At 40.4% G+C, this 12,282-nt stretch overlaps 1 protein-coding gene across 1 annotated transcript; it reads right to left on the bottom strand.

Moving 5' to 3' along the window:
* Positions 1-1,629: 1,629 nt before the first annotated feature.
* Positions 1,630-12,214, bottom strand: dlec1 (DLEC1 cilia and flagella associated protein). The gene is made up of 39 exons (XM_072450428.1): positions 12,135-12,214; positions 11,867-12,007; positions 11,628-11,793; positions 11,439-11,558; positions 11,221-11,378; positions 10,938-11,152; positions 10,808-10,818; positions 10,603-10,703; positions 10,426-10,513; positions 10,166-10,339; positions 9,946-10,082; positions 9,697-9,789; positions 9,533-9,623; positions 9,239-9,401; positions 8,898-9,090; positions 8,705-8,772; positions 8,474-8,627; positions 8,293-8,389; positions 8,063-8,193; positions 7,819-7,980; positions 7,611-7,741; positions 7,383-7,533; positions 7,193-7,309; positions 6,689-6,810; positions 6,442-6,621; positions 6,301-6,368; positions 6,079-6,230; positions 5,891-6,006; positions 5,253-5,323; positions 4,987-5,183; positions 4,696-4,857; positions 4,488-4,607; positions 4,320-4,414; positions 4,101-4,188; positions 2,702-2,902; positions 2,450-2,611; positions 2,051-2,201; positions 1,865-1,982; positions 1,630-1,790 (listed from the first exon to the last, which is right to left on the bottom strand). The coding sequence occupies exons 1-39, from the start codon at positions 12,198-12,200 to the stop codon at positions 1,673-1,675; spliced, it is 5,049 nt and encodes a 1,682-aa protein (XP_072306529.1). The 5' UTR covers positions 12,201-12,214; the 3' UTR covers positions 1,630-1,672.
* Positions 12,215-12,282: the final 68 nt, after the last annotated feature.

Here is a 12,282-nt window from a genome sequence, read left to right as displayed (position 1 = left end):
TGTGATGAAAGGCGCAATATAATGAAACATGAAGCAAACACACCTACACATACAATGTATCTGCAATCATTTATTGATTTAAATAAAAAATCACATTATGTTAAATACATTTTGTTAAAAGATTGTCCTCAGGTAAGATACTGACAGACTGATGAGCTGCATGTAACGGGTGGTGGTGAGGCTCTTCGCAGATGTCCAGTTTCCACCGGACAAGCTGCCATTTCTCCCATCAGGACCGAACACAAGAGCCACAAGGGCCCATGCTCCTCCTCCTCTAGCTCTGGATCTAATGCCTCTGATTCATGTGACCATCATTTGGATTGCTGTGGTCTTATTTGATTAACGTACAGAGACTTGGATTAAGACATATATTTTGCTATGTTAATGTACTTAAACTACACGACTGCTCAAACATTCTTTATGTATATGTATAGTAGCCCCAGGCATTTAAATGCAGTTCTGTATTTCCCTTGCAGTTTTTAACGACGATAGTTATCTGTGCTGCTGAACAGTGCAGAACACTGCAGGCTCCTGTTACCAAAACAACCAAACAGTGCAATGTGAAATGCCTATTATACTAACTAACTGAACATACTTTCTCGCCACCAGGCGTGTGGTGGTTACTTCACCCAGTGAAAGAATGCATGGACTGCATGTCACTAAATGTGACTGGCCTATTTTCATGGAGAAAAAGAGATACAGTTGTACATTGTAACTGCATAATCAAAACACAAAAAACAAGAATGGTGAAAAGGTGGAAAAAAGAGCAGAGAAGTGAAGGGATGTCCCGGCCTGTCTCTTTACTGATAAGTATCAACTGATTAAATGTGTAAGTAGAAGCAAATTCTTTTTGAGGTTTTTTTTTGTTGGCTTTCTTAAAAGGGACTCCAGACAGATGTGTATCCACCTCTGTGAGCTCTTGGCCCATTGCAAATTAACAGGCGTTCGCCACAGGAAACAAAAAAAGAAATTATAAGAAATGTTGTATTCATTTTGCTTCTGGCTAATGTAAACATAAAAGTGCTCCCATATCCTGACAGCTACCGAGACCAGATACATCTAGTACTTGCTCAAGGTCTTGTGCAAGCAGCTTTTGAGTCATTCTGACTTGACCTTTAATCACTCAATTAAATATAATATTGTTGTGATATTATTGTTATAGCTCTTAAAGCTGGTGTAATCCCTCATTCGTCCAGGAGTGTTCCGTTGTAGAGAAATGTTCAGCTCTAATCATCTGGACACTTTTTCGTTTCCAAGAGTGATTCTCTTTATTCTACTCTGAGTAGGCCTTAGCCACCCCCTGTTCACAGTTTCACTTGAGACCACCAGTACTCTTCTTTGTATCCTAACAGCCCTGTAATGGGCTATCAAAATCCTATTGTAAACTGACTGTCGCTCCCTCATCACTGAGTACCTGATTAGCATCAGAATGGCCAGGGCTTCTCCCGCCCCATGGCTTCAACACACTATTGTATACAACCGGTAAATTGGACCTTAAATCTTCATTCATTGAGGGATTCTCTTTTTCACAAAAACTCTTTCAAGCCATATCTTCTCCTGCTTATAATCTTCACCTCACTGTCCTCAAAGGAGTGGTTAGTGGCTCACATAGAATCCATCTTTATACAGGAAAGGAGGTTTGGAGAGTTGAAAAGTCTTGTTTGTTGTCGTATCATTGCTGCTCTGGCATACATCCATTAAAGGAGCCAGTTCCTTGCAAACAGATGATGAGAGGCGTCTTCACAAGTGGAGAGTGGATAACAACCCTGGCTCTGTACTCTCTGACCTCACTAAACACACACACATTTTATATTGAGTCATATTACATTACAAGCTTATAAAAACATCTTTGTGAAGGGTTTACCTCGGTGTGAAGCTGATTTGTAGATATTGGCAGAACCGTGGACAGTTGAGGTCTTTGGATCTTAGGACTCCAAACTCAGGTGTTACACTAAAGGTGTGTGAGTCCTCTTTGTCAGACTCTGCAGACACATGTAAATCAATACTAGAATATTTGCGCCACAAAAACTTTACTTTATGATCAAATTACCTATGATAGACTCCCAAAACGTCTTAGCCCCAACATTGAATAATTTCACATCCTTCATTTGTGTTTTTCCCACACAGCTGATACCAAAGTCGAGACTTTCATTTGACAAGCTGAGAGAAGCTAGATCCAGGTAGGCCACAAGAGGCACGGCCTACAGTCCAGACAAGAGGACATTTTCTGATGGAGGTTCCACCACAAAGCTCTGGACTGTGGAGACTCTTCTCAGTCCAAATGCATGTTGTTCAAGGTGATTAAAACATCTGTAGTTTAAGATCATCTGGAACATTCCAGGCAAAGCAGTAACATCTCCATGGAGACAAGCAGGTGGCAGACCCTCCACCAGATAAATGACATAGTGCTCCTTTAATCCATTCATTAAAATGAACAAATATAGCATACCTGTGTGCTGCCATTGATGTAGTTAATCGTTAGTGTTTGCTCAAACCTCATCCTCCTTTCTCCTTTTGAATTCTGAATTACTTTAATGGAGTCTGGCATTTCATCATCTGTTAAGTCTGCAAAGCCCATGAGGAAATCGGAGCAGTGGAACGCAACCTTCACCTATTCGACAACAAGAAGAAAACTTGAATGAAAAATCTAAATAAATTGCATATTCAAATCTCTCTATTGCACAACCACTTCTTATTTTACCTTCATACTTCGTTGTGGTTGCAACCGCAGAGAGCTGCCCTCACCCGTCGAGGTGTTGCTGAAGGGACTAGAGCGGGTTGGGGGTTGAGGTGTAAGGACTAAAAATGGGGGCTGCGTCTTTAATGTAAATTGCAGAGGCATTTCTAAGGTGTTGAGTAGCCTAAAACTCTTCATTATGTCAAATTCTTGTGTTTTCAGCAGCTGCGGAAGAAAAAAAACAGTTGTCTGATTGTGCCTTTTGGGATTGATACCTCATCTAAAGCACCTCAGTGGTTCACAACCTTTAGACTCATGTTCTCCTTGGGCTTTTCATTCACACTCTGCTTACCTCTACAGTGAGTGTGCTGGCAATATTTAGAAAGCTGTTACTTACACTATATATTTGAAATACAAAATCAAAGATAAAGTATAGCATTTTGTTGTTAATTCTGAATGAAATATAATAATTACATTTACTTATAATAATTATGTGGCCGAAATCTACAAGAGGGAGGTGGACCGGCTGGTGTCCTGGTGCAGCGGTAAAAACCTGGAGCCCACCATCAGCTCCCTCATCAAGAAGACCCAGCTGAGGAAAGCAAAGCTGCCAGCGGAGATGATGGTGCAGTTCTACACGACCATCATTGAGGCCATCCTCACCTCCTCCATCACCATGTGGTACGCTGGAGCCACAGCCAGGGACAAACAGAGACTACAGTGCATTGTGTGCTCTGCTGAGAAGGTGATCGGCTGTGGACTTCCATCTCTGCAGGACCTGAACGTCTCCAGGACTCTGGGACGAACAGGTCCCTTCTCAGCCTGGACATGGACTATTTGAGACACTCCCCTCTGGCAGGAGGCCACTCCCCTCAGGCAGGAGGCCACTCCCCTCAGGTAGGAGGCCACTCCCCTCAGGCAGGAGGCCACTCCCCTCAGGCAAGAGGCAATGGTCCATCCAGACCAGAACCTCCCGCCATAAGAACAGTTTCTTTCCCTCTGCTGTTGGACTCATGAACACTTCTAAACACTATCACTTTAATTAATCAATACAACTATTATTTAATCACTCACTCACTGCACTGTTCACTTTCTGCACTACATCTGTAAATTCACCTGTACATTTTGAGCGCATAGTAAGCCTATTTTTATCTTATAGTAAATTTTAATTGTTTTTCTTCAATGTATGCCCGATTCTGTATATTCTGTTTGATTCTGTATATGTTGTTTTTATTATTGTTCCTCATTGTATGTTGCACCAAATCACAAAAGCTAGTTCCTATTTTTGTGAATTTGGTTCATTGACAATGGCAAGAAACCTTTCCTGATTCTGAAAATGAATCATCAAGTTCCTTTTAAATGAATCCATATATTGAGTGAATTATTCAAATAATTCAAAGAACCCATTGCTAAAAAGACCCACCTTTGTATCTGACTCTTGTCTCACTAAATCACCGGCCGAGGCACGAAACTCCAAAATCTCCTCGTCTTCATCCATTTGAACTAACATCCTGCAGCAACGGGAGAAGATTTGCAACTCAGTCAGAAAACATTTGAGCTCCTTTGGGCAGACTTCATCTGACATGACTTGGACTGTGTTGGGAGTTTGGGGGACATGAACAGCACTTGTGTAATTACTTACGTGGCAGGTTTAACCACTGCCTGTAGATTCATTCTGAGGGGTTCCAAGCCCAAACCGTGGATCCGACCAACTTTACCCGGGACACACACAGCTGTCTAAAACATACAAAGACAAGAAAGGAAATGGCTGCATGTTTGTCATAACAATGTATGGTTTTCAGTAGATTACCTCAGAGTCTAGACTTATAAAACCCAGAGCCTTTCCCTCACATTTAGAGTCAGAAGAACCTGTGAGTGTCAGTGGGGTGAAAGACACATGAAGTGTGCTGCTTCCTTTGGCTGGAATGATCTGAAATCAGACAAAGACAATATAGTAACAATAACAAGATATATTATTATTTTTATATTTAATATGCATTTAAAGCAAATTAACATACTATTTGTTGGGGTGTGATGCAATATGGGTAGTCTGAAATATTCCCAAAATGAGGCCTGATTAGAACAGAAACTAAGTTCTTCTTGTGATATGGATGTGAACAGGCCGGCGCGCTCTCAGTGTCCTCCTCATCTAAACATTCTCCTTCCTCTGAACCCGGAGGCTGATAAAAGAAGCATGTGGTAGAGTGAAATATATTTGTTTTATGATGCCATTGGAAACCCCCAGAGGAGCGCCATGATGAGATGACTCAGTGTCATGTTGTGTTTGTGTGGTGGTTAAATCCACTCACAATCAGGCTTTGGAGGGATGAGCTTGATGTTACTACAGAGTCTGAGGTTTGATCCTTTTCCCAGCCTCTGGCTCTGACAGACACCACATTGCCGTCTATATCTTTAACAGGAAGGGCTTCTCCGTACACAGTCACGAGATCCACTAGCTTATCGTCATTTTTATCTACGTTATAGGTTTTCCAGTCCAAGCGAATATCTGGAAACACATAAAGATAATTAGTAAATGAGAAGAAACATTAGGGAGTTGAAACTTTGTCACACATACCGAATGTGGTGGGATTATTAATGCGAAGAGAACGAGAAACTGTGTCACCACCAGATACATGGGTGCCAAATCTACAAAAGCACAAACATGTAAACATGTTATAAGTATCCATGTAACAATAACAAAATATTATGACATCATAGTGTTAAAAATTACACAAAAATATTGTTGGTTGTTGCAATACATCAGATCAAGCTTTTTGTTTGAATTAGGCTCAAAATGATTTGTGTGTGATTATCCAAGACACAACTAATCGTAATATTTTGTCATTCAGACAGTTCAATTTCATAAAGCTGGTCACAAACTTGAGAAATAGTCTTTTTTTTGCTCAGTTAAATTCGTGATGTTTTTTCTTACAATAATCGCAATGCTAAAATTTGACATTGTGACATCCTTAACTTGAGTGAATTGTTCTGTTGCAGCTGCTAAAAAAGAAGGAACTACATAGAGCACATTTTAAGTATGACAGTGAGGACAGCACTAAAGGCTTTTCAAGGCATTTTAAAAGGAAAAGTAGCATATCGTGATAATATTTTGTCACATACCTACTGTAATTAGGTATTGTTACCTTAGTGTTGTTATAAAAGATTTAAAGCAAATGCCTAATGTATTGACCAACTCAAACAACGACTACAAACCTGATGGTTGGACCTTTGTTTTGGCTGTGTACATGTGGACCAGTCAACTGGAAATACAGAGGACATCCTTTCACTGTCATCTGCATAGGAATAAGTGTGGGCTCAAGCTCTCCAACCTGTGGACAAATATGGTCAAATACATGCTGATCTTTCCTTGTTCTGAATCTTTATGAAAATGAAAGACAGACTTTGCATATGAGGTTATCAGTGTAGTCTCCCCACATGTCGGTGTAGACAGTCACGTCCACAGTCTGCGTCTGAAATGCTCCCAACATCCCATTATCAGGCGTGACAAAAAATGCTGCTCCTTTTCCATTAGTGAGCAAGCTGCTCACAAAATCTGCAAATGCATTAAAACAGTTCATTGTTTTGTTTAAAATGTCATTTCTGTCTCTAATCTCTATAATTACCTGTATGTATTTTTTCTTCTACTTTTTTGGCCTGGGCAGAGTGAAGAGGCCTCATTACATAAGCTGATCTGTCATTAAAATGTACGTCAAGACACGTTTGCTCTGAAGTTAATTATTGAGACAAGAGTGGAGCTGCATTACCTTTTCTGTGACTGACCATCCACGTCAGTGGCATTGCCATTGAAAAACTCAGGTGCTATGAAGAAAGGGGCTGGAATTGCCGTTTTGTTGGTTATTTTCAACTGTCTAGTAACAGCTTTCTTCAAAATAATATCTCCAAAGTCAAGTAAAAGTTTTGAGGAGCTCCAATCAGACGGTAAACTGCAATGAAAGATTTTTTTTTAATTTCCTTTTTGTATTTCTAATGATTGAATTTGATCAGATTTACTTGGTAGTGTCCAAAGAGTAAGATACAGCCAGAGTCTTTGTTCTGGCGGCTTTGAGTCTCAGAACAAGCGGCGATTTCATATCCTCAATGTCACAAAGAGCTGCGACCTCAGTTAGCTCATGCTGAAAAAGTGAATATAAAACTCATATATATATATATATATATATATATATATATATATATATAAAACACCACACAAAGTTTTCCCTCTCTTTCTCTCTCTCCTTTGATTTTTTTTCTTTACAGAATAGCGTAAAACGCATACTTTGAAGACTACAACTGCAGTAGGTGGCGGTAAATGCACCTTTTCAGTTGGCTTCCAACCGCCATCAAAAGTAACACAACAACAACAACAACAACAACAACAACAACAACAACTACAACTACAACAACAACTCAGATCATCTCAAAGCAGCTCTTGTACACTCTTCTTTCAGCATTGTATATTACTGTATACAGTATGTATTCCACTTTGCAATTGTCTAGTAGTTGTATTATACGTACTTCTGTGTGCGAGATGAATCTAAGTGTAATATCCACGCTGGCATTCGGCCCCAGAGTACCACACGTTGGCTCCAATGTAGCTTCACACACCGATGCTTGTTTTCCTTGAAGTTGTGGCTGACATAAAAAGATATAACATTTATAATGTATTTTTATTTATTTAACTGATTATTTGGAAATACAACTGTACCCGCCACTTGAAGTTTGAAGCTAACAATGTCTGGTTGAAAAGCGTCACAGTGGCCTCTGAAATAACTCCCATGTAAAGTTGAGAGAGGTGCAGCTCACAGTTCAGCAGGCACACTTGAGGCGACTGCACACTGGCTTGTACTGACAGGTGACTGGCAGAGACAAGGGAAAGTGTTGCAGATCACAGATCACTTCAATCACTGGACTTAAATCATGTGAACATCCTCACCATCCAGTTCCATTCTCCACAGTCAGCTCCAGCTCAGTTTGAAGTTGTTGACAGAAGTGAGGTCTAAACACTACGTTCACAACACCAGAGCTCAATGGGGGAAGGATTCCTCTGCTTGGCTCCACAGAAATCTAAGCACACATACACACATAACTCTGTTATGTTTGTAAAGTCTCTTAGGTATTCTGAAATGTATAGTGTTAGTTACCTGAGTCTCATAAGGCTCTTTCTGGTGTAATGACTTCTCTGCCAGTTGCCATGACGCCTCGACCTGTGTGTTGTTCTCAAGGAGCAGAGCTGTTTGGCACTGCTCCCCGAGTCTCAGGAGCCCAAAGTCAAGACTCGGCACAGAGATGGTAACAGTGGGACCCTTCCCAGGAAATCAAAAAACGAAACAAAAGTGTATAAAGTACTTTAATTATGCAGAGCAATAATACGTGAACATAACATACCTTAAAGGTGACTTCCACTGGCAGAGTTACTGGTTCGTAGTGGTGCTTAATGTGGCAGATCATGTTAGTCACTACCTTTTCTGGTTTCCCTCCAGTCATAATTAGAGCAAAATCAATACATTCATTTTCTTCTGTAAAACAAACAAACAAACAAACAAACAAACAAACAAACATGTATGCTTTAATCATTCCACAACAATAGTTCACATATTGAGCACGATGTGACAAACCTAAGAGACCACTAGATGGCTCTACTTCCATGATGTGAAAGCCACTGTTTATTCTCTCCCATTGAAATGAGATTGAAGCTTTGCTGTGATTCCACATCTGCAGAATAACACAAAAGGAAACATACAGCTTAAGTACAAGTACAAGTTCAAAAGACTGTGTAATTATGTCATAATTAATGACCTTGAATTGTTTGCGAGTTGAGGTACAAATAAGAAGCTCCCCTGGTACCACAAAGCCATAGGGCTCCAACAGGACCTGGTAGGGCTCAGTTGACCCTTTGACCTCTACCTCCATCCCAATGACATCACTGGATTCATTGGACACGACCTGGACACTAGATTTCATAAACACAAATGTTTGGCTTAATAAACCAAGTATGTGAAGTCAGGCTTGATGTAACAAAAACTGCACCTCGAGTCCGACTGCAGCCGAGGAACATCCGAGAGCATCAAATGACAAACACTGTGATAATCTTTCAGCTGTAAAGTAAAAGGATTGACATAATAATAATACCATTACAGGCCTATAATATCAAAATGTAAACTGAATATATTTGAGATTTCAGGCATAAATCATAGTATTTTCTGTATGGAGTGCACAGTACCTCTTTAGGCCAGAATGTGACCAAAAACTCATGATCCTGGCATGGGGCCAACAGCCCAGACTCAGGGCTAACATGGAAAGTGTCGTCTGTGACCTGGACAAACTCTTCATGTGAGGACTGAGTGTGTCCTGCTAATAGGAGGGGCTGCAGATGGGGCTTGACGATCTGCCAATGAAAAGGCAGCTCCAAGTGGCTGTAATCCAAGAGAAAAATGAGATCAGATGTCCATTTTGCTGATGCATTCCCCTAAAGTACAATTTAAATTGCATCTTGCTCATTTTAATGGAAAACAAATAAAGTCCCTGAATACATTTGTAAATATACTGAAATATGTCTCTCACACATTGTTCCTGACAATAATCTTCTTCTTTTGCAGGGAGTTAGGATTACAAGGACCAAAGCGCACAAAGTGCTCAGCTGTGAGGTCATGCTGCTCCCCTGCAGTGGGAGTATCTCGCTCGTCAGGGACCAATAACAGCTCCAGCGCGATCAACTGGCCTTCACCTGAAGATTTAACTCAATTCAATTTTATATTGCCCAAAATCACAGCAGAGGTTGCCTCGAAGGGCGACAAAGATAAACTCATCTTACAGTTAGTGAGAAGGTAAAAAGAAGACAAATACTGTAATACTAACCTTGTACACAAATGTCTTTCACCTGGCAGTTATCACACACAATGGTGTAGACTTGACAGATTTTTTCAACAGCTGATGGGAAGAAAACAGCCTAGAAAATAAAGAATAACTGAGGATTGCTGTAGGAACTTAACTTGACATTGTACAATAACATTGCCCCACACCTCAACTGCAGTGGTCTCTCCCGGCTGAAGAGAGAAGAGCGAGGGGCTGACTGCAAAGGGCGGATGCTCAGTGAAGAGAGATTTGGACACGGACTAGATGTATGTACAAACACACAATAATGCAAAGAAGGGATTATTCTAAATGACCCTTAAACATTGTGAGATTGTTTTTCCCAAAGCAAGAATGATCTGAGCTTCACATTGACATTGTTTTAATGCAGATCAGATGTTAAATTGAGTAAATCTCACCCTGAGATTAGAGGCAGGCCACTGGTGTTTAGGAATTAGGCAGAAGGTTCCGGGACTTAGACCAACATTTTGGCATAAAAACTCGACAAACTTAACACCTCCAACCAGACAATATCCACAGTCCAGAACTCTTGGTACTGCATATGGTGTGGCATAAAGAAAAACACTATTATTTCAACTTACCTACAATATGTGTGAGGAATTAGATTAGATTACTTGCACGTTAAGACTGGAGGGGGACGTCGGGCCTCAATCGGGACAACAAGCGGATCTTCAGACAGAGATTCCACCACAATGAAATCCTGGAAATCCGTCAGCGAGTCCGGAGCAAAGCGAACATTGTACTTACAGCTCATGCCTGGAGCCACGACGCCACCTTCACCCGGGAATCTCCCTGTAAAAACACCCGTCACATATCCTTTCAATTATTAGTAGTATTTTCATACAGTTTTATTTAACTAAGTTGATTCTTCAGTTTACCAAGACCAATATAGAAATATGCAGTGGTTGGAGGAATGACACGAACATGGCGACTTGCAGAGGTCATGTTTTTCAACTCCAGAGTGGCCTGGAACAAGAAGAAGAAGAAGAAGTATTTCTTCTGAATAAGTTTATTGCTATTATAAGTGTGAGTGTACATTTTCTCTTTACATATACCTCATAAACCTGTCCAACAGAGTACTCAATAAAAACCAGCACAGGGGGGTTTGCCTGGAAGACTTGAAGACAATCGTCACTGCAAATGAAAAGGAGTTGAGCTCAATCACAACCTGAGCAGGAAGTGGTATTTGTGGTCATGTACATGTTATATTTTTGCTGGTGGTTTAAGTTAGAAATGTTGTGATATTTAAACTACTTAGACCAGTGAAGAGACTACAGTAAGTTATAAAACTGTTGTGATATAGAGTTTGTGGTCTCATAACAACAGAACTGATGGGAGGCGGTCTGTTGTGGTGAATCAGACGTGACGTATATATAAATAACACTAGAACCTTTTGTTTGTCCCTTTTCTTCCTGCTCCCATCCTCCTCTCCATATCTGAGGAAATTAAAGTTCCTCCACACTGAGCGTTTGGGGGAAGGAACCGTGGATTGCGTAGAAAGTTTTGTCGATCTTTCATTTTCTGAAGAGTGTTCTGTCCTTCAATGCATTCTGTGGCACTTGGCCCACCCTTCCATTTGGGTTTGGGTTTGTCTAGTTTTGTCCTCTAAAACACAAAATGTAAATCTGAGTGCACTATAGTGGTACTGCCTGATGCGTCTTGTTATTGCTCACCTTTTGTGGCTTTGTCTGGTTGTTAGCTTCATCTGAACTTGGATCAACTGTAACGCTGACATCTAAATCTTGTGGAATGGTTGTATAACCATCATCCTGTGGCGTCCGAGATGTGTGCATCAAGTAGGAGACTGTTAGTCTTGTTGGATCTGGTTTGGCTGGAGACGCAGTATTATTAGTTAGTATGTGTATAGTCCCTTAAGATGTCAATCACTTACTTTTTTCTGGAGGCTCTAGAAATGGTTTAGGTCTTGGAGCACTTAAGTAGTCCCATGGAGAGATGAGGTTGTTCATTTCAAGAAGGTCTTTGTCAACACATTGTGGAAAGACTGATTGTACTGGGAAAATAAAAATAACATTTCATAAAACATAACATTTGGTACACGTACAATTTCATGTTTATTTACCTGTGATCCTGTGAACACTTTTGTTCTCATCAAAACCTTCCCAAAAGTTTTGCTTCATTTTCTCACACACTTTGCCCTCGATCTCTGCTGCTCTATCTTGAGCCTGACTAATATGACCCTCCAGAACCTCGACGTCCTGTATACATTCATTAAATTCTGCACAAGCCTGTAAAACAATGAAAAGCTGCATGAATCTTAGTTATTAAATTATTTTACAGCCCACAGAGCCGTTACTCTACCTGTTGAAGATCTTCAACATATCTGTCATGATAGTTGTTTTTGCCACTTTTAGTTTTAATGAGTTTAGTCAAAGTATCTTCTCCAAGTATGTCTTTGGTGTAAGTTTCTTTGAAAATGCTTTCCAAAATATGAGAAATAACCTGAAGACATGTTTGTTAACGTTAGGCTACTGCATGTTCAATTCAATTCATTCTTTATCAAGCTTTAGTAAAGAAAACAAAAAAGTGAAACGTGGACAATCCAAATGTATTAAGGTGTTATTTGTACCTGAGACTTTTCGGGGGCTGGCACGTGACTGTCCGCACTCGGCTCTGAACAGGACGCACGCGCCATCCTGACGCAGCGCGGATGATCGAGCTATACAGTTAAGGTCGTATATGCAAAGTTCATTTAAATGCCCAAAATCAAGCCTTTT

Source organism: Eucyclogobius newberryi, unplaced genomic scaffold (genome assembly GCF_026437365.1).
Source record: "Eucyclogobius newberryi isolate DKJ021-1_F unplaced genomic scaffold, fEucNew1.0.hap1 SCAF_18, whole genome shotgun sequence".
In the NCBI taxonomy this organism is placed as follows: Eukaryota; Metazoa; Chordata; class Actinopteri; order Gobiiformes; family Gobiidae; genus Eucyclogobius; species Eucyclogobius newberryi.
Note: the sequence above shows the minus strand (reverse complement) of the source record. Positions and strands in the feature narration are given on the sequence as shown.